The sequence below is a fragment of the Dendropsophus ebraccatus genome, chromosome 8, assembly GCF_027789765.1.
Source record: "Dendropsophus ebraccatus isolate aDenEbr1 chromosome 8, aDenEbr1.pat, whole genome shotgun sequence".
NCBI lineage: Eukaryota > Metazoa > Chordata > Amphibia > Anura > Hylidae > Dendropsophus > Dendropsophus ebraccatus.
In genome coordinates, this window is record NC_091461.1 from 51181026 (window position 1) to 51204804 (window position 23779).

Consider the following 23779-nt stretch of genomic DNA (forward strand, 5'->3'; position numbering starts at 1 on the left):
GAAGAGAGCAAAAGAGGACACATATACTGTATTAGCTTTCACAGCTTAAACTGCTCAATACTATTCTATAAAGTTCATCATGTTGGCTTTGCTGCCTCTGAGGGTCTATTATAAAGAGAGAAAACAGTAGAATCTCTTCAGTGAGTAGGCAGTGTATATGAGCCATGGTAGATGTTAGGTTGCACCCACCAGATCAGAGACACATAAGAATTAAAGATGAAGTCTGGTAAAAAATGCCAAATTACTATGTTATATACTTATGTATAAACAAAGGACTTATCCTAAAAAAAAGTTACCTGAAATGAAAGGTATGCTTTATGGCTAAACTTCTTAAGGGTGCCTTCACACGTACCGTATCGCTGCGTATTTATCGCTGCGGGTTTCTCACACACAAATCCACAGTGAAACTGATTGCTATAAAGTCAATGTATGTGTATTCTCGCTGCATGTTTGGTGCGATGTTGGTGTGTGTTTGGTGCGATTTTTACATGCGAGTTTTGATTTTCACAGGAGAGTTTAACACCACACAAAACGCAGCTACTTTTCTGCGAGTTTCATGAGAGTTTTGTGCGATAAATAAGCAGCGATACGGTATGTGTGAAGGCACCCTAAAGGAGAACTCTGACCGGGACACATTTTTTCAAAAAGTCGGGGGGGGGGGGGGGGGGGGGGGGTTGTAAAAACAATAGCATCCACTTACCTCCCGGCTTCAAACCTGCAGCCTTTATACCGCTGCTCTGGTCCCCAGCTGCTTTTTGGTCTGGAGAAGGAACTCAGGATGTGATGTGGCAGGCCCGCTCAGCTATACAATGGCGGAGGCAGGACATCACTACAGCTGCTGAATGGCTGAGCGAACCTGCCACATCACGTCCCAAGTCCTGTATGAAGACCAAGAAGAAGCCAGGGACTGGGGGCCAGAGCAGCAGTATGTGGATGGCAGCAATGGGGCTGGGGAGTTCAGTGGATATTATTGTTGGGTCTCGGATGGAGTTCTCCTTAACAGTTTAAAAAAAATATGTAAAAATACACACATACATGTGCTATATAGTTGCTGGAATATTTTTAAGAACTCCTTGAAAGACATTAACAAGACAAATATATCCAACAATTCTGCCTAAAAAGTAAATATTTTCCTACAACAAGGATAAGAATTTGCAAGGTCTTCTTAAAGGTTTAAAGATTTATTCCCATATGGCAGATCTGTTGCTTACATTTATTCATGATAACCAGAACCAACAGGTAGAAGCACAAAGCTAAAAGCTTTTCTCTCCATCTCTCCCTTCGCTGTAGAAGACGGGCTCCAGATCCCCACAGCTGGACCAAGGATTTATTTAAAAGTCAGAGCCACATGTGTCCTCGGGTTGGGTTTCGTATTATAACTCAGCTGTATTCCCCCAGTGGAAATAAGCTGCAATATCTATCACAAACTGAGGGTGGCACTGTTTCTGGAATAAAGCCGATATGATTTTCCAAACCTGTCTAACCCCTTTAAAACCCAATGTGATCCAGCATACTATGTATTTCCACTGCACCAAATATAATATATTTCTTCCACCGCCCACACCTCCCATAATTTTCTTTTTATGGTATGATAGCATCATCTTTGTTAAAGCAGGAATCTATTGGAAAGCAAATAAGCCTTCTACATATTCCATTTCTTTTATGTGAAGTACCACGATCCACTCGGTGACCCTCTAATAATATAGAAATAATGGATTTGAAATGCACAGTATCCACATAAAAGCCAAAATGCAACAGCTCTATTATTCTTCTAATTAACAGGATTGAATAGGGTTTTGTATATTAAATACAAGTCATGCCAGAGAAGGAAACCACTAGAAAGGCGCCTCACTATCTCTCTATAAACCGGAGTGCCCTTTCAAAAGCTGTTCAATAGGAATTAAAAGGACACTAATTATTTTAGTGTGTTGCGATATTGTTCATAAAAGTGCATGAAAGAGGGAGGGAGCGTTAAATTCAGCAATCCTCCAAACCATCTGGGTCTACAACTAATATATAATTAGTACTTTGGCTTATCTTACAGGTATTAAGTAATTCTCATACAGAAAACCCATGATACAGAAGAAATACAAGAGTCAGCCATCAAGGTTTCAACCCATAGTGGGCATACAACAGAGGGTTTGCTTTAAACTTTCAATAATAGAAAGGAGATCAACTTATTAATATATTGCAGGAAAAGATATATGTAGAAAAAGTGATGGATGGAGCTCTAAGTTGGGATTCAAAATCAATTTCTTTTATTTTTAAAGGAAACCTGTCACATTGAAACCGCTGCCCTATCTGCAGGTATCTTGTTAAAGAACAAGAGGAGCTGAGCAGATTGAACTATAATTTTGTAGGGAAAGCTTCAGGATAACTGGTTATTTACCTATGTAATCTCTGCTTATTCTGTGGGCGGTCCTAGTCACAGACTGACAACTGTCTGTATGTAAGTGTACAGGTAGTTAATCACTGCATAGGTCCACTTACTTGTCTATTCTACATATTATGGGTTAAAGCGACTCTGTACCCACAATCTGCCCCCCCCCCCCAAACCACTTGTACCTTCGGATAGCTGCTTTTAATCCAAGATCTGTCCTGGGGTCCGTTCGGCAGGTGATACAGTTATTGTCCTAAAAAACAACTTTTAAACTTGCAGCCCTGTGCCAAACGGCCGTGGCCTAGATTGTGTATGCATTAGGCTGGCACAATCTCCCTGTCCCTCCTCCCCACCCTCTTCATCATTAGGAATGCTCCAGGCAGATTGCCTCCTATTCCCCACCTGTGGCAGCCCGGCACATGGGCTGGATTGTTAAGGCACCTGTGCAATGTTCAGACAGGAGAAAATGTTTCAGTGGCGTTCATAATGATGAAGAGGGTGGGGAGGAGGGACGGAGGGGTGGTGCAAAGTTAGGGCAGACATTCTAAGCCACGCCCGTTTGGCATGGGTCTGCAAGTTTAAAAGTTGGTTTTAGGACAATAACTGCATCACCTGCCAAACGGACCCCAGGAAAGATCTTGGATGAAAAGCAGCTATCTGAAGGTACAAGTGGTTTGGGGGGGGGGGACAGATTGTGGGTACAGAGTCGCTTTAAGAAGTCAATAGGTTGGTCCTACATAGTCATTGACAGCTCTTTCTACCCATACACTTACACACAGAGAGCTGTCAATCTCTGAATAGGACCACCCATGTGACTAGTTAGCCCAGAATGAGCAAAGACTTACATGGGTAAATGACCTACTGTATATATGAACTATACATCAATCTGCTCAGCTCCTGTTGCTCTATAACATGCTGCCTGCAGGTTGGACTGCATTTTCAGTGTGACAGCTTCCCTTTAAGGAAACCTCATTAGAACTTTAAAAGAAAATCTATCACTGGGCCCGAACTTTTACAACTCTTTCTCAACGATGGGTCAATAATTCCATAAGCTGAAGCCCTGTATTCTGGCCGCTCCCCCTTGCAGCTGTCACATGCTCTCCTAAGCTGGCGACATATTCAAATGCCTTACTGTAATGACAGTAGGAGATTCTATTGCTATGACAGAACCATGTTCTGTTATTGCAGTAAGGGATTTAGATATGCTGCCAGATCTGGGGACCTTGTGACAGTGGCGGGGGAGAGAGGAGTAGGCAGAGATTGTGACATTGCTTCTCAGGTTATAACATAACTTGAAAAGCACTGCTGTGACCTCTGCCCACCCTCCCCTTCCCTGCTGGCCTCCGCAACCAGGACATCAGAAGCCTCAAGGAGGCCTCTGATGTCCATGGCTACCATCAGGACTCTGTGTTCGCTTCACAGAGCCCCAATGGTGAACAGAGGGGGATTGCTTCCTCTGTAGCCCTATAGATGCTGTGGTTGTGCTGACTGCAGCACGTATAGGGTTAACTGTCAGCATCAAAGTGCGGCCCCAGGCATGAGCTGCAGCGACGTTAATTTACTGTGCAGCGGTGGGGGTGGGGTTAAAAAGTACTGTGCCTGCCATTGGGAAAAAGCTTTTTAGATGCCACAGAGACATTGCAAAAGTTTTGATTGGTTGGGTTTGAGTGTTCAGACCACGTCCGATCAGGAGAATTAGCCAGAGGTCCGCACTGCCGTCTGCACTTTCTGTCCCAGCTCTACAGCATGTCCATTTATAGACTTCCATTATGCAGCCGTCCAGGTCACGTAACACAGAGCCCTCCAGGTCCCAAAACACATAAGGGTGGGTTCATACTACGGAATTCTCGCGGATAATGTCCGCGGAATTCCGCAGTCCGCGGTCCGCGGAAAGAAGTGACATGTCACTTCTTTCGGCGGATAGTGCAATACGCCGGCCCATTGAATGGTGTCTATGGAGCCGGCGAAAAGGCGCGCGCCCGTGCGGACATACTGCGGAATTCCGCGGACATTATCCGCGAGCATTCCGTAGTATGAACCCACCTTTACGCTGCAACTTCTCACAGCTTGTTCTCCAGATTGGTCGCAACTTGAACACTTAGATCCTGACTGATAAAAACTTTTGGCAAGTCATTTTGACCAATTTTCATAAATAATATGCTTGGGGATCCAAAATACATGTAATGGTAGATTGGAAGGCGCCCTTACAAAGTACCTTTTTTTTAAAAAAAAAAAACAAGCCCTTACATGGCTCTGTAGATGAAAGATGAAAAATGAAAGCGCTATAGCTCTTACAAGACGAAAAAGCGAAAATGCAAAAACTGTCGCGGTCATTTACACCATTTTGGGCATCAACAGTAATGTAATGTTTGAATGAGCCAGGTCTGCCTGTGCAATAACCACTAGTCCCCATCAATGACAACCACATGCCTTAATAAAAGTAGGAAAAGTATCATTATAACTAGAGATAAGCTCATCCAAAAAAAACAAAGCAAAGCGCTTTCTTTGATCTGCGATTCACTCAACATGCCACCAGCCTTTCAAGCACTGCTCCGCTCCCTGCCACTCCTCCAAGGATGGCGGGAAAAGCTGGATCTAATCCTGGAGCGGAGCAGCACTAAAAAGGATGGCGGCTTTGATCACAGATCAAACAAATTGATGTGCTTTGTTTAGATAAGCGATTCACTCATCTCTAATTATAATAACAAATAGGTATTATCTTAAGGATTTATTCACTGTTCATTAATGTGCATGGCATTAGTATCAGCATGAGGTTCCATGCTAGCACCACTCACCACACATGCACATATTTATATGAAAGGGTAATAAATTCCATACTAGCTTGACTATAGTCTTTGCAGCAATATTAAACGTTAAAGAAAATCCAAAAGAATTTTCCATTTAGAGAAACTCATTTGACAAGTACGGCCACTGATTAGGAATAAGGCAACAGGGAAAAAATTGTCAAATTTGTAGAGATTACAATGCCATTTCCCATTGCCGTCCTAATACCCGATTTCTTAAAACTCTGAGACAAACTGCCCAGCTGTATAAAAGCAACCAAAGGACACTGTCACATTTCATTGCAGTAAATGCAGAGTGTGCAATATCCTTGTAATGCCGAACAAACATTCTATCACGGACCCATGGGCAGAGAGAGAAAAGACAATGTACTCATTTACTGTTCCCCCAAGACCAAGAATAACACGCACATGAAAAAAAAAGTTACTGTTATAAATTTTTGTAGCAGGCAAGAATAGATTTCCATGTTCATGCCAAGATGTGACTGGCACTGAATGCATTTCTAATGTGAAAACACTCATTTCAGTTGTATTTTTTCCTCCTCGTTAGTTATATAAAGGGCCAGACACCTGTTTGTAGTTTAGAAGTCTAATTCTAGAACTATGTCTACACTTACATACATAAATACCAGACAGATACAGACAGACCAGCAGACACCTTACAAGTCGCATGCCACCCCAATAGCCACAGGTTTCTTTTTCCTTGATGGTCTTTGTTTACCCAGCTCAGACAACAATGCATCACCTCACGTGGAACCACTGGAGCGGGGTCAAAACAGACTGGAGAGGTAACGAACTACCAAGCTTTTGTCATTTTTAGCCAGTTATTATCTCAGATGAGGATTCCGAAATCCTCATCCTGGTTTGACAGGGGCTAGATAGGGTTGGAAACACAGTTTTTCCAGCCTAATCATATTTATGGTGCGTTCACACCTACAGGATCTGCAGCTGATTTTCTGCAGCAGATTTCATTTAAATAACTGAACACAGCATTAAATCTGCTGCAGATCTGCTGCAGATCCTGTAGGTGTGAACGCACCCTTAAGGAGTTTTAGGCTTTGCTTGGGATGCCCAGCTTGCAGTTTCCAGAATAGTCACAGATTGGTGGCAGTAGCATTGATGCACTAGTAGTTTAGTCAGAAAGTCTATCTGCCTAAATATTTGCCTTCTATCTATCTCCCTGCCATGATTGTGCCATCTCATGTAAGGGCAGCTTTTTAAGCACAAGGTCCTGCAGAAAAGCCATGCTTTGTTGTGGCAGCATCACCATGACAACCACAGACGCTGTATGTAGTGCAGTCACTGACAGTTACACAGCTGTAGTAGGATGTGTGCAGATTGTGTTAGTGTAGTGGACTATATGTGTCCCTCTTTGGTTGTCCAAAAAGTTTTGAGGTACGTGCTGGATACAGGGCCGGTCTCAGGAATATTACATCTACAACTACCTGTACATGTCATCTCTAAGCTCTTATTATTTAGTGTTCCTAGTGTTCTTGCTTGGTCACCCTTGCTTGTGTGTGAGATTAAATGGTTAATGCTTCAGATCACTGTTGCACCTGTAGTCACCGTGGCAAACGTGATCCATGAGGAAAATCGCTTATGTCATAAGGAAGGTTTCATATAAGAAAGGCCTGCTGCCTGGATCAGTGCCAACTTGGATGCGCCAGAGGACCTTGAGCTTGACTACTTTACTCTCCTCTCCCCTTGATGTAATTTGGAGGTTCTAGCAGAGGAAAAGGGGTTGTCTGCTTTAGACTACCCCTTCAACCAAGTCTCTACCTGTGGACCTGGATATGTAAGCGAGAAAAGCCATTAATAAGGTAACAGATATGGCAGCCAGATCTCTCACACATCTGGTGTAGAATATTTATAGTCTGTTTTTATTATGTTGTCTGTATATCAAATAAAATATACAAATTCTTAAACTATGTTATGTTAGTATTACCCTCTAAGCCCAGGGAGGGGCAGCTTTCCAGTCATGACTCCCTCGAGGTTTCCTCCACAGGGGTTTTTTCCTCGCCTGAGTGCTGGAGGGTGACTCTTTGTGAGTCGGGGGTCTGCTGTTTCTTACAGTGTCATGTGATTTTTAAATAAAATTGTGACCACTTGACAACTGATTACAATGTGTTGTGTTTTTATTTCACATTATTTGGTTTCCTTAATTTTGCTTGGGACTTGGAAGTATATCACATATTGCAGAGTCACAAGGCTGAACATATAGGGGGGGATTTCTTAATAAAAAAAAGGTCTATTGATTGGTTGATTGATGGAAAATGGTCAGAGCTGGCATAGGTTTCACTCCGTGCGCCTCTACATTAATGAGCAAAGTGTCAGCGCTGCAGGACATTTTTAAGCCCCGCGCAGAAAATGCCAGACTTAATAAATATCCCCCATAGTGTTCAGCAGCCTCTATTACACCTCAAGGCGGATTGTTACCCAGCTTTTTTGGCAATAAAACAAACAAAATCCTGTTGTCTAAATACCTCCTGGTGCCATTATTGTCTTGAAAAAGACTTTTAATCCTAGATAGCAGGGTCAAAGAGGTGGGGCCTAGAGCTGCCTTGCCCTAGGTCTGCAGCACCTCTTCCACACTTCTATTCTCTTTAGCCCTGGCTTATGGTCTTATCGCTTTGTCAATCCTGTGCATGCACTACTGCAATGTGCAGCAGCACAGGTGCGCTAGCATGTCCAAGCTTGTCGCTGTACACTCTTGTGTCATTGCTCCTGCGCTGCTTCACATGGCAATTGTGCATGCACAGGACTGGCAGAGCATCCAGGCAGACTATACAACAAAATAAAAAACTATAAGCCAACTGGTTTATATCTTAGCTTCAGGAAACATACAATCATGGTGTATTTTGGTTCATCAGTGCTAAGCCGTGTTCACACGCTGTACGGAGTCCTGAACGGAGTGTGTATACAATGCAATGTATTTTTCCATTTAATAACGGCCAGTGTTAAAATGGCCATTATTAAATAAAAAAAACATTGTGTGAACTTATATACATAATATGTATAGTCATTCTGCAAAGCAAGCTCTCCTATATAGCATAAACATACTATAATCCTAAGTCACATTTTTTGTATGAAACTAATGTTCAACACCAAAAAAGCTACTTCTTTACATACGAAGATCTTATAGAGAGTATTCTAGAGCTACACAAGACCACTGAATTCAATTCAGGACAAGCCTCTATGAGTAATATACAATCTCAGTTATAATAAAATAAGGCAAAATGCAGGTTCCAATAGATCTAATCTGATTTTTGGTCTACTTTAAGAAAAGTCAGAAAATAAATGTATTCACTAAAATGATTAAAACATGTCTTCAATTATAAAATGTATTTGTGAATCTAAGATCTAAGACCCCCAACAAATCCCATAGAACAAAGCTAATAATGCTTTAGAACACAGATTCTTTAAACAGGCACTTCAGAGAAAAAAAATGCTTTCAAATAAACTACTGTCAGTCAGTTATACAGATTTGTAATTTTGTTCTATTTTAAAAATATCAAATATTCAAGTACTTATGAGCTGCTGTATGTCCTGCAGGAAGTGGTGTATTCTTTCCAGTCTGACACCCTGCTCCCTGTTGCCACCTCTGTCCATGACAGGAACTGTCCAGAGCAGGAAAGGTTTTGCATGGGAATTTGCTACTGCTCTGGACAGTTCCTGTTACAGACAGATGTGGCAGCAGAGAGCACTGTGTCAGACTGGAAGGGAAAACTCCACTTCCTGCAAAATATACAGCAGCTGACAAGTACTGGAAGACTTGAGTTGTTTTTTTTAAATAGATGTAAAATGCAAATCTGAATAACTTTCTGGCACCAGTTAATTTTAAAATATTTCTATCTCTCCATTTGATCTATGGTTTTGTGGGAAAAGTTTAGCATAACTTGTCATTTATTCATTCAAATTTCTGTTCAGTGTGGGATAAATAGTCAAGTGGGTGGTTCTGCTCAGTCAGTTCTCTCTATATGAACACTTACACATAGATAGAGGTCAATCACTGACTAGGACTGCCCACTTGACTACTTAGCCCAAAATGAGCAGAGGATTACATGACTAAACAACAGATTATCATGAAACTTTCCTCATAAACCTATACAGTGGTGCCTTGGATTACGAGCATAATTCGTTCCAGGACTGTGCTTGTAATCCAAATCCACTCTTACACCAAAGCAAATTTTCCCATAAGAAATCATAGAAATGCAGACAATTGGTTCCACACTCAAAAAATAATGATTTATTATTCTGAATTACATGTAATACAAATGAAACAAACATTTAGAAACAGCTGAATATGTGATATTATAAGTTATTGTACAGTAATGGAGAGGATGGGAAACACAAGGGCTGACAGAGACTGCAGGGAGCATGAAGGAATGAGCAGGGCAGATGTGGGCACATACATGCAGCACTCTCTGTCCGGGGAGAGAGAGGTTACAGCTATGAAGAGATTACCTCCACAGTCCTGTCCCCTGATGCAAGCCCCAGCCTGAGGTGGATCTGCCATGATTTGGAAGGTGAGGGAGACTTCCTGGGTCAGAGTACAGGGCTTTAGACCCCGCTGTGCAGAACATGCCCCTCCCCCACTCGCGCTCCCACCCAGTACAGGGAGCTCTTAAACCAAAGCAATGCTCTTAAACCAAGTCACAATTTTGAAAAACTGTGAGCTCTTAAACCAAAACGCTCTTAAACTAAGAAACCAAGTAACTCTTAAACCAAGGTACCACTGTATATCAATCTGCTCAGCTCCTCCTGTTCTATAATGTGATGCCTGCAGATTATACTGTATTTTTAATGTGACAGGTTCCCTTTAAGTACATATATTTAAGAAAAACCAAAGTTCTGTATAACAAGCGCATATATTTTTGCACTGATAATATTGAGAGCTGTATATGCTGTCTTATACGTAAAAATATTGGAAAAGACCCAGCCAGCAATGTTCCCTAATTGGAGATGATTAATTCAATAATTTAATGCATTTGCATAAAGTCTCAGGAAAGGTTTCACAAAATGAAAATATAATCACTTAGTTATGACGGATGCATTTCTTCTCCCAAGGGAATTGAATAGCGCATATTAAATATTTTCCTCCGGGTTCCCTTGAATCAAGTACAATTTCCCACATAAGTAAGTCCACCAGTTTAGAAGGAGTTTTATTTACTTTGATCCCATGCTGGAAGCAGCTGATCTGTCTTTGATGTTTAGAAGACATTAGATGTAGCAGTAAAAATGGACAAAGACTTATTTCTTTAAACCATGGATCTCCAAACTGCGGCCCTCCAGCTGTTGCAAAACTACATTTCCCATCATGCCTGGATAGCCAAATCCAAAGCTTTAGCTGTCCAGGCATGATGGGAGTTGTAGTTTTGCAATGGCTGGAGGGCCGCAGTTTGGAGACCCATGCTTTAAACCCATCAAGAACATTTTCTGGGACCTGAAAAGCTGTAAATATATTTATAGCTCTAAAAGAGGTGTGCAGAAGGAGGCGTAGTGATGTAATAGGTTAAACCCTGTGGGCCTATGGTCATACCGTATATCAGGGGCCTGGTGTTGACCACCTAATTGGAGGGGATGGTGCGGTAATATATGGCATGGGTACAGTCATCTGCAAACTTACAATTGCTTTGTTAGCATGAAGGACCGATGCTTTGGCAGTTACAGGAAAAAAAGAGTCTTGAAAAATGACTGGGAAATATTAGCCATGCCAGAGTCTCCTCAGAAGGTAAAATTAGAGGGGATCTACTTTGCATACTTCTTTCTCATGGAGCACTGCATTGCCCTATATAAGTCTCTATATACCATTTTGGAAGCCTCCTTAAAGGGGCTTGCTGAGCTTGATACTGTCATCCCTCCCACAACCAACACCCAGCTGTGTCTTCTTCTACTAGGTGGGGCTTAAGCGCAGTTTGGTCATCTCTCTGTTGGGACAGGGGGCAAAACTGCCTTCAAGCCCCGCCTAGATCCACACTGTCAACTGATGAAATGAAACAATTTTATAGCAGAAAGAAGACACAGACACATTTTATACAGGTCACACACTAACCTGCAGCTTAATTCAAAACAACGTCAGAACACTATTCTAGAGATCAATATTTTTATTAGCAGTAAAACTTTTTTTTGCAAATAGGTATATTTAAAATGGTCCTATTGTGACTCTTATAGCGCTTTAATTTTTTTCACCTACAGGTCATATGAGGTTTCATTTTTTGCGCTTTGATCTCTAGTTCTTAAAAAAAAGTCTAGATCAGACGTATTGATCGTTTTTTATTATAATTTCTTTATAAATAAAATGTAATTTAAAAGAAGCAATTTCTGCATTTTTTTTACTGCTGTGCAGAAATAATAATGTTTTATTTTAATAGTTTAAAACGATTATGCACGCTACAGTATATTTTATATTAATTAACTATTATTTTTATGTGTTTTAAGAATAAAATGGGAAGGGGGTGACTTTCACTTTTATTGGGGGAGGGGCTTTGGGGCATTTTTTAAAACTTTAGATTTTTTTTTTTTTTTTGGACTTTTACATATATATTAGATTTTTCACACTGATCACTGCTATGCCATAGCATAGCAGTGATCAGTGTTATCTGTGATCTTCTGATACTGCCTGCCTGTGGCAGACTCTTTTAAAAGACTGAAGACCTGACTGCACGGAGGAAGGTAAGAGACCTCTGGCTGTCAGGCCATGTGATCGGGACCACCGCAGCGCAGAAGATGCTCCTGTCACTTACACTCAAACGCTGCAGAGGGTTAATGGCGGGCAGCTGGGAGATTGTGGCACCACGCCATTAAGGGTGAGGACCTGGCTGCAGATAGCAGCCGGTCCTCACCAGCTATGGATCGAGCTCAGCTCCTAAACCAGCTCCATAGCCCGTAACCCCAGCAGGGGCATACATTTATGCCCTCCTGCGTTAAGGCCCCGGCTGCAGGGGCATAAATGTATGGCTGTGGCTGTTAAGGGGTTAAACAGATTCAAATAGCCAGTGAACACATATTTTCATTGTAGGTGAGATGTCACATGATAAGAAATTCATTTAATGTTCCTATAGGCTCCTAAAAGAGCCTGGTCTTTGTCCAGAAAATGGACCCAAAAGAAAAGAAAAAGTAAAAAGAAGCAATAGTGGAACGGCGTGTCTAGGGCATGTCATAGGTTTTCCTTTGCTTTCTGTTGTCTTTGGCGGTTTCTGGACTTTTTCAGTAAAAACAGACACTTGGCTTTGTGTGATGCATTAAAAATATGAGCATGATGGAAAACATCCTGACACATTCGTGAACAGCTTTCCTTTAATCAGGGATCATGCAAATGGAAGATTAAAAAAAAAAATTAAATTTACACATGCGTTTACTTACTGATCTGTGTCACCGGCACATATGTCATATAAAGGGATTATGGAAACAAAAATAGGATCTGTATGTGGGCATCGTGGCATTAATACATAGGCCTGAAACCAGAACTGCCAGCTCAACTTTGATCTTAACAGAGTTCATTAAAGAGGACCTGTCACCAGGTCAGGCTCCCGACCCCCCACTAGAGCCCCCTATACTTATCTGATCACGCGGGGTGCTGCTTCTTGATCCGGTCCACGTGTGCTCCTGAGATGAGTCCGATGCCCATAGAGAATGAATGGTGAGTCCGACGGCGATCAGGTAAGTATAGGGCGCTCTAGCGGGGGATCGGGAGCCTGTCACCCCGGCACGGGGGTGACAGGTTCCCTTTAAGATATAAAAGCTGAGCTGTAACTGGCTGCTGTGGGCAAAACCAGACAGTTTTGTTTTCAGACAGAATAATAAATCTGGGGCATTGTTTTGTGAGAAATGATTGTGTACAATCTGCATTTCATTAAATCCCTGCTTATTCTCTTATTCTAGGTGTAAGAGTCCAGTGGGTGGCTCTATTCAGTAACTGAATTATTGAATAAGACCACCCACCATTGGACTCAATAAATTAAATAAATGTTACTTTGAATCTTTGCCACAAACTTTCAATCTGTTTAGTTGCTTTTGTACTGTAAAAGCTGCCTGCAGATCAACCCACAACATTTTTTCCCTTACTAGGGCATGTATATATCAAAATGGTTAAAAAGAAAATGGCAAAAATACATATATTGCATTTTTAGAATTTCCAAAATCTAATTCAAAAAGGATAAAACTACAAAATCTGGACTGGTGTAAAGTGTCTGGGTATTGAGACCCAAGCATGCCTGGATTAAAGGGTTAAAAGTAATATCTGGAGAGCAGGAAAGGTCCTACCCTTTCTGCTCCCCGGCACTCCACTTCCTCTCTCTACTCATCCATGCTTATAACTTACACAGACGAGAGGGGGGTGGGAGCATGTTACGGGAACTGTGGGCATTGCGTGGAGGTGAAACCATGCCTGCATGCAATGTCCAATAGCTGCCCAATGTTGCTGCGACATTGGTAACATCGTCCAGCTATTGATCACTGCCCACAATATGCGCTTGCCCCCTTCTCAATTGTGGAAGTATCAGGACAGGCAGATGGAGGAAGTGGAGCGCTAGAGAAAAGGTAGGACCTTTCCTGCTCTTCAGATCGCCTTTAATAGCAAGTTGTCTTCTAAATGGTTCGAAAAACCTTTGGAGGGCACCATTATTATTTCCCTACTCTGTATGAAAAATACCACAACCAAGTTCCCATATTATTGGGGTCACTTTGTAATTTCCTTTTTTAAGGTGAGAACATGTCTATATGACATTCAGTATTTTCATTTAGGGTAAATTCACACGGGTGTCTCGCATAAAAAAACCGCAGCTAATCCGCAATACATTTATTATTCTTATTATTATTAATATGTGTATTGCGGATTAGCTGCGTTTTTTTAATGAGAAACGCCCGTGTGACTTTACCCTTACCGTTATATACAGTTACACTCAGTTATACGGGGCCTCATAGCAAAAAAAATTAAGCCCCCCCCCCCACACACACAAACACAAAGCACTGCATATATATATACACACACACATACATACAGTGTATGCTCTGGGATGTGGCCAAAAAATAAAATCTGTTGTGGTCAGAGGCAGAATCTTGCCTGCAGAGCAGAGAGACAATGGCTGCTTGCTCTGTTAGTCCACTGTTTTTACATATAAGGGCCCATTAGAAGCCCTTATGGTTAAAGGCTCCGTTCCCACTGAGCAAAGGTAGCGGAATTCCGCGATGGAATTGTCCGCCGCGGAATGCCGTTAGCCTCCCGCTCATAATGGGACTCTATGGGAGGCGCGCGCTCCTGCCCTGTCCGCGCTGAAGAATGAACATGTTCATTCTTCAGCGCGTACAGAGCAGCAGCGCGCGCCTCCCATAGACTCCCATTATGAGCGGGAGGCTAACGGCATTCCGCGGCGGACAATTCCGTCGCGGAATTCCGCTAGCTTTGCTCAGTGGGAACGGGGCCAAATACATAGGTGCAGGAGCACACTACCTTCTGCTTAACCTCTTATGTACTGAAATGTGTACGTGACCCAATGTTCAGAAGACAAGGAGATATCTGCCTTACTGCTGGTGCACTGATAACCCCTGACCTTTGCACATTTTCCTACTTGATTCCTACTGGAGAACAGAGGTTAGAAGTTATCTGAGAAGATCTCTTTGTCTTCTGCTTGTTAACCTTTTTTTGTGTTGCAGCATGTAAGTTAACATTAGGTCACACACACTGCAGTACATAAGGGGTTGAGCAGAAGGAAACACGCTCTTACCTTCTCCCCCGGGCCCCCCTCCTGCAGGGGCCCCATAGCAACTGCCTACCCTGCCTCTATGGTAGCTACGCCACTGTAGAGTTAAAATAAAACTTGACTGATGTCAGGTCCTGACATTTTTGTCTGTTGGCCACCAATGGACCTCTATTCCTGGGAGCCAAAGATTAACCCGTAAAGCTTGATGCTGGCATTCATTCTGGTTTCCTTTCAGAGTGACACTAGCAATGTTTAATAGCTGTTATAAAGCCATCAAGTTAACTTATTATATTGGAAGACCTCAGTAGATCCAGTAGCAGGCTAAAATAAACACTCCAAATTTCCGTCCAGTAAAACGTTTTTCTTTGTAATTTCTCAACTACCAGATTCTTTGCTAAAATTCTACTTGCTAATATGATTAACTCGAATGTTCTATTACACATCTAACCTATTGGTAAATCTTTTGACGTGTTCTGGTAGTACTGAAGAAATCTCTTTAGGGGTCTGCAGACAGAATTTATTTTAATAGAGGTAAATCATCACCCAGCTTGCGCTGCTGCCAGGTCTCTTCTAATGCTCGGCCTGCTTCCCCCTGTCAGACACAGACTCCTTCCTTCCATCCTCTTCCTGTGGCTGCAGATCCTGGTGTGGCCCATAGGATGGGTAAACATGGCCTTCCTGCAATTAGAAGGGCCAGTAGCACACTCCTAATGTGTTTTCCACCTATCCCAGCATGGAATTACCTATTTTAGGCTGCTCTGATCCATCATTTTCATGATCTGTTATCCGATGTCTGACCTGTGCCTGGATTTTACCTGTGCCAACCCTTGTGTATTAATCGGACAAATGATTCAGAAAAACAGAAACTTTGCCCTCTACCACAACTCTTCTGTTTGGATTTGACCCCACTACAGAGCTGCCAGCCTAATACCCAGGCTTGCACCAGTCCCACCTCATCCTGTTTCTTGATGTCTGGTACCAGGCCAGCAATTGTCCACACCAGGACCATTCTTAAAAAAGTGACTTGGTCCTATCTAATAGCAGAGGTCCACCTTCTTCAACCAGGAGCAGAGAAACTTAGAGGGTACTTAGACTGTGATCCAGGGTTTGACCCAAAACCAAATGAGCTGGGTAGCTGGTGGATTCTGCCTGCCCCACCAGTCCTGGTTAATAGATTCCTACCACCAAATAGGAAGAAATCTATCAATAAAGGCTGGGGAGAAGATGCCAGAGACTGGCCACGGATGGGGAACCTTCGGCCCTCCAGCTGTTGCAAAACTACAATTCCCATCATGCTTGGACAGCCAAACCGAAGCTTTTAGGCAGTATAAGAGCAATGACAAGTTAACATATTTTGTACGCCAACTATATTATTCATAGATTTCTCTGAATACATTACATATGGACATAACTAAGGACATATCTCCCCAATTCTTTTAGTTATCTCTTTTTGAACTTTCTTCCATGATACATGGTTTTACAATGCTTTCTTCGCTTGAATCAATGTCCATTTAAGTGTAAGACAATAACACATTACACCTAAATCTAGCAGATTGGTATGGCATGGCATGGTTTAGTTTATGATCAATAATTACTGTTATCTCATTCTCAGTCGCATACATAGTGTATTTAGTGTAAATAGCACATTTTAATTAATCAAAATCCAATGTTATCTTCTATTCATTCAATCAGTTTGTCCAGGTCCCATCTAGGGTTCAGGCATCCATTGCAGCATAAGCATTTTGTATTTTACAGGACTGCCCTTTTATAATGCTGTGTTTTTATAGGTGACTATATAGTTTTTTTTTTCCAAACAATGCTAAAAACAGACAAAAATTAACCAGCTGGAGATGAAGCCAACTGGACGCACAGCAGAGGCCTTTGTAAGATCTCGATACTAGAAGACTTATTCATAGAGTCAGAAAAAAAAATATTCCAAAATAGAAATCAGATAAACAGATTGAATCAATCTAAATAAAATATTTTATTTAAAATGGAGTATAGAGTTGGGTCCAGAAGTGTTTGGACAGTGACACCGTTTTAATAACTAAGCCCCCATACACACCACAATGGAGCGAATACAAAGCCAGCTATATCTGACTGTCTGCAGTGTAGGCTTTCAACTTTAGCGCAAGAGTTTAACAAATATGTGGACTTTACCTTTTAGGAATTACCAGTTGTTTTACATAATTTCCTCAATTATCATTGACTCAAAGTCAATTGGATTGAAATAATTATAAGATACCAGATGATTTTTTTATGTCAGATAGGTTAGTTCTATGCCTCTTTTCAAGACCGTTCTGCACATATACAACAGTAACATAATAAATAGCACAGGATTTGTAGAGCAAAAATATGTTATCAAAAGTGCTTTATGCTAAGAAACATTAGTAAATTGGGAAAACTCTTCACATAAAAGCAGCTGTAAGAAGAAAATAAATGACCTGATATCAAGTGGTAAGTTACACACCTACTTATTGTATAAAGCGAGTGCAGCGATAAGTGACGTATGCTAGGTCACCATTAATAGACATAGCCATCTCCTTTATTATACAGACATTGGGGGAAATTTATCAAACATGGTGTAAAGTGAAAATGAAAGGTGGAATCTGATTGGTTGCTAGGGGCGACTGAGCCAGTTTCACTTTACACCATGTTTGATAAATCTCCCACGTTATATTTACAAACTATCGGCTAACCATCTGAAAACCTGCCTGGAGTTCCTACAGCATTCCCACAACACCTTGCTAGGCAATACTGAGGTGTCTACCCATCAACCACAGATTCTTTCAAATTTAGTCGTACATTTCCTCCTAATGTAAACACTCCTCTCTAGTCTGATCAGATTATTCATTTTATGAATAAACTACTGAATTAATTGTGGGAGGCTCTGCCTGAATCCATCGGGATGCTATCATCTTGCGGGCTTGATATAGTATACGCTGTATGGCCAATATATCCAATTCCTCCACATTAGGTAATGTAAACACATCCAATAAACATGTCAGAGGCGTAATTGGGAAAGTAATAGCGTATATTCCTTTTATTATCCTAGGACCCCATTCCAAAAGCTGCCAAGTACAGTCCCAGATCATATGGAGTAAAGTTGCATCACTGCACTGGCACCTTGGGCACTCAGACGTGGCCCCAATACCTATTTTATATAAAAGAAGTATATAAAACTCCAGGCCTTTTCTCTGTTTAATTTGTCATGAAATAAGGACGTAACGGTCACACCAATCCACAAAATAAGCCAACTGTCCAATAGAGGGAATATGTAATAAATATCTGTAACTCCTAAACAGTTAGGGCCCTATTCCACCGGACAATTATCATTCGCATAATCGTTAACAATTAACGATCTCAAACGACCGCTATTGCGAAAGACCTGAAAACGTTCACTCATTTCCATGGAACGATAATAGTTACTTATGTTCGAATTTGCGATAGTTTTTTCTTCGCTATTTCTTCGCTATTGCGTTCGTATCTACTGCAAACGACCGAACGACGTCTTATTCAATGCGAACGATTTGCGAACGTTTTGCGAACGAGCAACGATAAAAATAGGTCCAGGTCTTATAAGGCGATCAACGATTTCTCGTTTGGTCGTTAATCGTTAACTGCATTTCAACCGAACGATTATCGTTGAGATTCGAACGATTTAACAATAATCTGAATGATAATCGTCCGGTGGAATAGGGCCCTTAAAGGGGTATGCCAACCTCTAACACTTATCTTCTACTCACAGGTTAGGGGATAAGTGTCTGATTGCAGGGGTCTGACTGCTGAGACTCCCTGTGTTGTGGAGAAAGGGGACCCGAGTCTCCTGGTGGAATGGAGCAGCAGGTTGTGCATGTGCTAGGCCCCTCTTATTAACCTTCTTCCATATGCTGTGGATAGGGGCTAGGTGACTGATGTTGGACAACGCAATATTTTTGCTAAACCTCTTGGTGCAGCTATGATATGTTTGCCCCTATATCTTAGTGTTCCCTCCATTATACACAAAGGCCACATAGGTTTTTGCTCACTGAAGTAAATGTGAAATGCTCAATCTCATATTATGGAGGTACAGTAGTACCTTGGTTTAAGAGTAACTTGGATTAAGAGCGTTTTAAAGAAGAGCTCACAGTCTTTCAAAATTATGACTTGGATTAAGAGCATTGCTTTGGTTTATGAGCTCCCTGTACTGGGTGGGAGGGGGAGTGGAGGAGGGGCATGGTCTGTATAGCAGGGTCTACAGCACTGTACTCTGACCCAGGAAGTCTCCCTCACCTTTCAAATCATAGCAGATCCACTACAAGCTGGGGCTTGCATCCGGGGACAGGACTGAGGAGGTAATCTCTCCATAGCGGTAACCCCCTCTGCCCTGACAAAGAGTGTTGCATTTATGAGCCCACATATGTCCTGCTCATTCCTTCATGCTACCTGCAGTCTCTGTCAGCCCTTACTCTTCATTCCTGCTGTACTGTGCCTGCACTTTCATTCAGCTATACACACTGCTGCTATAATGTACCTGCACTTACACTCACACTGCTGTATATAGAAGTTTCTGTCACTGTCCTCCTGCATAGCTCTGTGATTCTGACTTCCTGATTGGTCCATGCTGAACACCCCCCCTTCCCCATTGCTGTAATGTGACCACATAAACCTCTGACAGCAGCCCTGCTTTCTATTCTAGCCTGTTGTACTACACTACCTCATTATGTGGATCTGCATCTCCATCCTGTATCTACAAACTGCTGCTATTTTTTTCAGGTTTATGCACTTAGTATACATTATACTCCACATGCTGATTGCTTTACTGTACAGTAATTTATAATATCACATATTCAGCTGTTTCTCATTGTTTGTTTAATCTGTTCTGTTATTCATAATAAAAAACATTGTTGTTGGGGTGTGGAACCAGTTGTCTGAATCGCAATGATTTCTTATGGGAAAATTTGCTTTGGTTTAAGAGTGTATTTGGATAACAAGCGCAGTCCCGGAACGAATTATGCTCGTAAACCAAAGCACCACTGTATTATACTCTGGTAGCATTTCATTTAGGAGAGACCATGAGCAACAAATAGACTAAAACTTGGATCCATAATGTGTGCTGGCTGTTCTATGCACATAGGGGGAGATTTATCAAACATGGTGTAAAGTGAAACTGGCTCAGTTGCCCCTAGCAACCAATCAGATTCCACCTTTCATTTTCCAAAGAGTTTGTGAGGAATGAAAGGTGGAATCTGATTGGTTGCTAGGGGCAACTGAGCCAGTTTCACTTTACACCATGTTTGTTAAATCCCCCCCCCCCCCCATAGTATATACTTTATAAAACACATATGGTACATATTTCATATCTTGCAGTTTATATATCTGTTGATGGAAAAAGATAAAACCTTGCTATAGACTGTAAAGCCGACTGCATAAACCTACTGTGTGAGAGTGTCCAGCAACAGCCATGCTGAGTACTCAGATCAGTGGCTGTAACTTTTCAGCACCCAAGCCCTAAGCCATAACCCTGGGATACAAATTACATCTATATCACCTTGTGAAGCAAGAACTCAGTATTTTGGTAAATCTGCTGTTAAGATAAACTTTTGTCTTATAGGCTGAAGGAAGTTATTATGGCCTTATGGATTACGTGCAAGTTACAGGCTAATATCCTAGCAGGAAATGGTGAATTACACATTTATAGGCAGGATTTTACTATGATGCTGGGCTTTTTGGCAGGCTGCAACATGGGAAATGTCATGAATCCAGCCAAGGTCTTCTCTGTTAAAATCTGCATGAATATTGTAGGGAGATTTTATGCAAGTGTTATGATTTTAAAGGGAACATGTCAGGGAACAGTTTGATAATCTGTCACAAATGTTAGGATTATGCACATAACATTTATGGGCACAGATGTTTGTTCTCTGTAAGTGCCGAGCATGACCACAAATGTCAGGATATGGTAAGCGTCAGATATCCCTGGAATACATCAACATGCTTCCAGTGCTACAGTATGTCTTAACAGTGGTGAATTAAAGGTGACCCGCACCCCATGGCATTAAAGGAAGTCTACCAGCATCAAAACTGCTAACAGTTCGATACATAGGTTGGGGTAATGATATCTAGTGTCTTGGTCATGCAAATCATTCCAAAACATTGTTTAATCTCCCAACAACTATGGCAAGTGTCCAGAAGGCAGGCTCTTCTGGTTAGGTGCTCAAACCACTGTAATAAACGGGTTATCCACCTTTTCAAAATTGATGACCTATCTTTAGAAAAGATTATCAAATTATGAAAAGCTGAATAAACCCTTTAAGTTTCCTGGGCTCCCGCCTCTGAGCTATGATTGACAGCTCTAATGTCCAATCAGGAGATCACTATGACTGTCATTTATAGCTGATAGGAGAAGAGGTCAGGGAAACTCTCAATAGAGATGTTTAGCACACATTAGAAGAAGAGCCTGGACACTTTCTGTGGTGGGGTTGGGAGATTAAACAACTTTCTTCTTGGTCATGCAAGTTGCTCCGATAATACCCAGTAGATAAATGATCCATATGTTTCCAGGATGAACAACATAGTAATGGTATAACACAGAGCTATAAGAAACAATGCTACAAAAATTTTTTTTCCAGAGGGAATACAATTATTTGCTATAATAGACAGGTCAGGACAGGTCACAGGAACTCTTTAAATCACAGAGTGACTCTTAAAGGGAACCAGTCATCAAGACAGTGCTATCTAATCTATCGCCATAATGTTATAGAGCAGGAAGAACTGAGCAGATTGATATATATCTTTATGGGAAAATATTCGGTATAACTTGTAATTTGTTGAGTGAAATCTCTGATCATTCTATATTAAGGAGTCCAGTGGGCTGTGTCACTCAATGGACTGGACTCTTTAGCATGGAAACATCAGAGATTTCAATCAATAATTTAAAAGTTATACTGAATCTTTTCCCATAAAGATATATAGCAATCTGCTCAGCCCCTCCTGCTCTATAATATGATGCTGATAGCTTAGGTAGCATTTTCATGGTGACAGGTTCCCTTTAATACATCCACAGCGTGTCCTTTGCAAATATAAAATATGATCACCAAGTGTTTAATAGTTCCCATTACCATATATATGCAAAACTATTATATCACCCCCAGCTTTTGCTTCTGATGAGTAACTACATTTAATTTGGACCTTGTTGCAGTATAGATGAAGTAACACCCAACATTTTTATTTAGTTGCTTTTCTTTACACTTCCTCGGGTTCCTCATGATCTGCTGAGAAATGTCAAAGGGTGTGTGCGCTCCTCTATAGAGCCCATTTGCTTTGGAAGTCATTGCAAATATCACAAATTTCACCAATGTAATTTTTTCACATCATTTCTTTTTACGAATTGTGGCATAGGACATATTTAACAGCTGCCTATTCCCATGCTGACCTGATACATGTACTTTCTACCATTAACTAAAGCACACCAGAATTTGCACCAAAATTGCATACATTTCTTATATAGGGGTTATCCGGCTATGAAAAACAAAAGCTATATGTTTGCAAGTATGTAAAAAACAATAAAGTAGCGGCCAGTGATTGGCTGACCAGGCTGTCAGTCCTGAGACGAGTCAGAGTGACAATTTTTACTACAGTCTGTAATGCAAGTAGGGATCTGTTACTTTTACCAGTCACAAGCACAAACCGTATTATATTCCTTTTGCAGAAAATCCCTAAAAATACAATCTATACCTACTAATTCTATACTATTGGAAACTCTATAAGGAGAAATGAATCATTACTGCCACCAAGTGGAGACTCTATGGTAATATAACTTTTAATAGGGACTGAAAAATGTATTTTTTTTCTGTATGTTAAACACTCAATAGTGACAGTGGACACTTTTGAAAACATGTTCTTTTTATTCTCACTATTCTACGCGGACGGACATCATTTAATGCGAAAGCACGACCATTGTTGTATCTAGGTAAGTCTTCTAGTGATTACATTTGGTCTATTTGCTGAACATAGACTTTTATTATTATTACTATTTATTTTTTTTTTTTTGCATTTTTAGTTTAGTGCCTGTCTTTGATATGGAGAGAATATTAGGTTGCAACACAGGTTTGTGGACTGGAACTGAGTCTAGTCCAGTCTAGTATATTTTCTTTTTCTAATTATTTTGCTAGTGCCTCCTATGAAGGGGTCTTTAATATCATACCACTAAAATATATTATCGACAAATATATGGAAAAATAACATGTAGCTTACATTCTGAGATGTCACCTTGCAGCTGCAGGATTTGCGGTACTGGCATGGTGAGAACCACAACATCAAAGTTTTCGGGGGACCCAGACTTTCTACAAACTTCCCATCTTCCATCACGAAGGTTTATGTGTGTCACATGCCGTTCATAAAAGATATCAGCACCTGTTAAGAGTAAAAGAATATTTACGTAAAGCACTCTTCTGCTTTGGACAATATTTGTAAGAAGTATCCTGACATTAAAGGGGTAGTGCGGCCATTTACTTTTTCTGCTTAATTAACACACATTAAAAAGTTATATAACTTTGTAATGTGTGTCAATAAGCTGTCTGGCCCCGTTTCCCCCCCTTTCCCAGCCCTGCCTGTGGCAGACTCTATGCAATGATCGGACTGCACGGAGGAAGGTAATGGTGCGTTTATACGAAGCGATAATTGGCCCGATCGTACGATTAACGATGTCGTGCCGTGGATTGATTTGCTGAAGAGGGGAGCCGGGAATTTCAAACGGCTCCTCTTCAGCCAATCAGTGCTGAAGAGGAGCACTGATTGGCTGAAGAGGAGCCGTTTGAAATTCCCGGCTCACCTCTTCAGCCAATCAGTGCACTGAAGAGCGGAGTCGGGGATGGCTGAAGACCTGCATTAGGTGACGCAGGTATTGTCCTGAAAAACAACTT

General features: G+C 41.3%; 1 protein-coding gene across 1 annotated transcript in view; it reads right to left on the reverse strand.

The window, feature by feature from the left end:
* RNLS (renalase, FAD dependent amine oxidase) overlaps window positions 1–23779 on the reverse strand; it is a 90469-nt gene that overhangs the window by 54591 nt on the left and 12099 nt on the right. The window contains exon 4 of the mRNA XM_069979082.1: window positions 23112–23270. Coding sequence (XP_069835183.1) covers window positions 23112–23270 — 159 coding nt within the window. The remainder of the gene's footprint in view (window positions 1–23111; window positions 23271–23779) is intronic.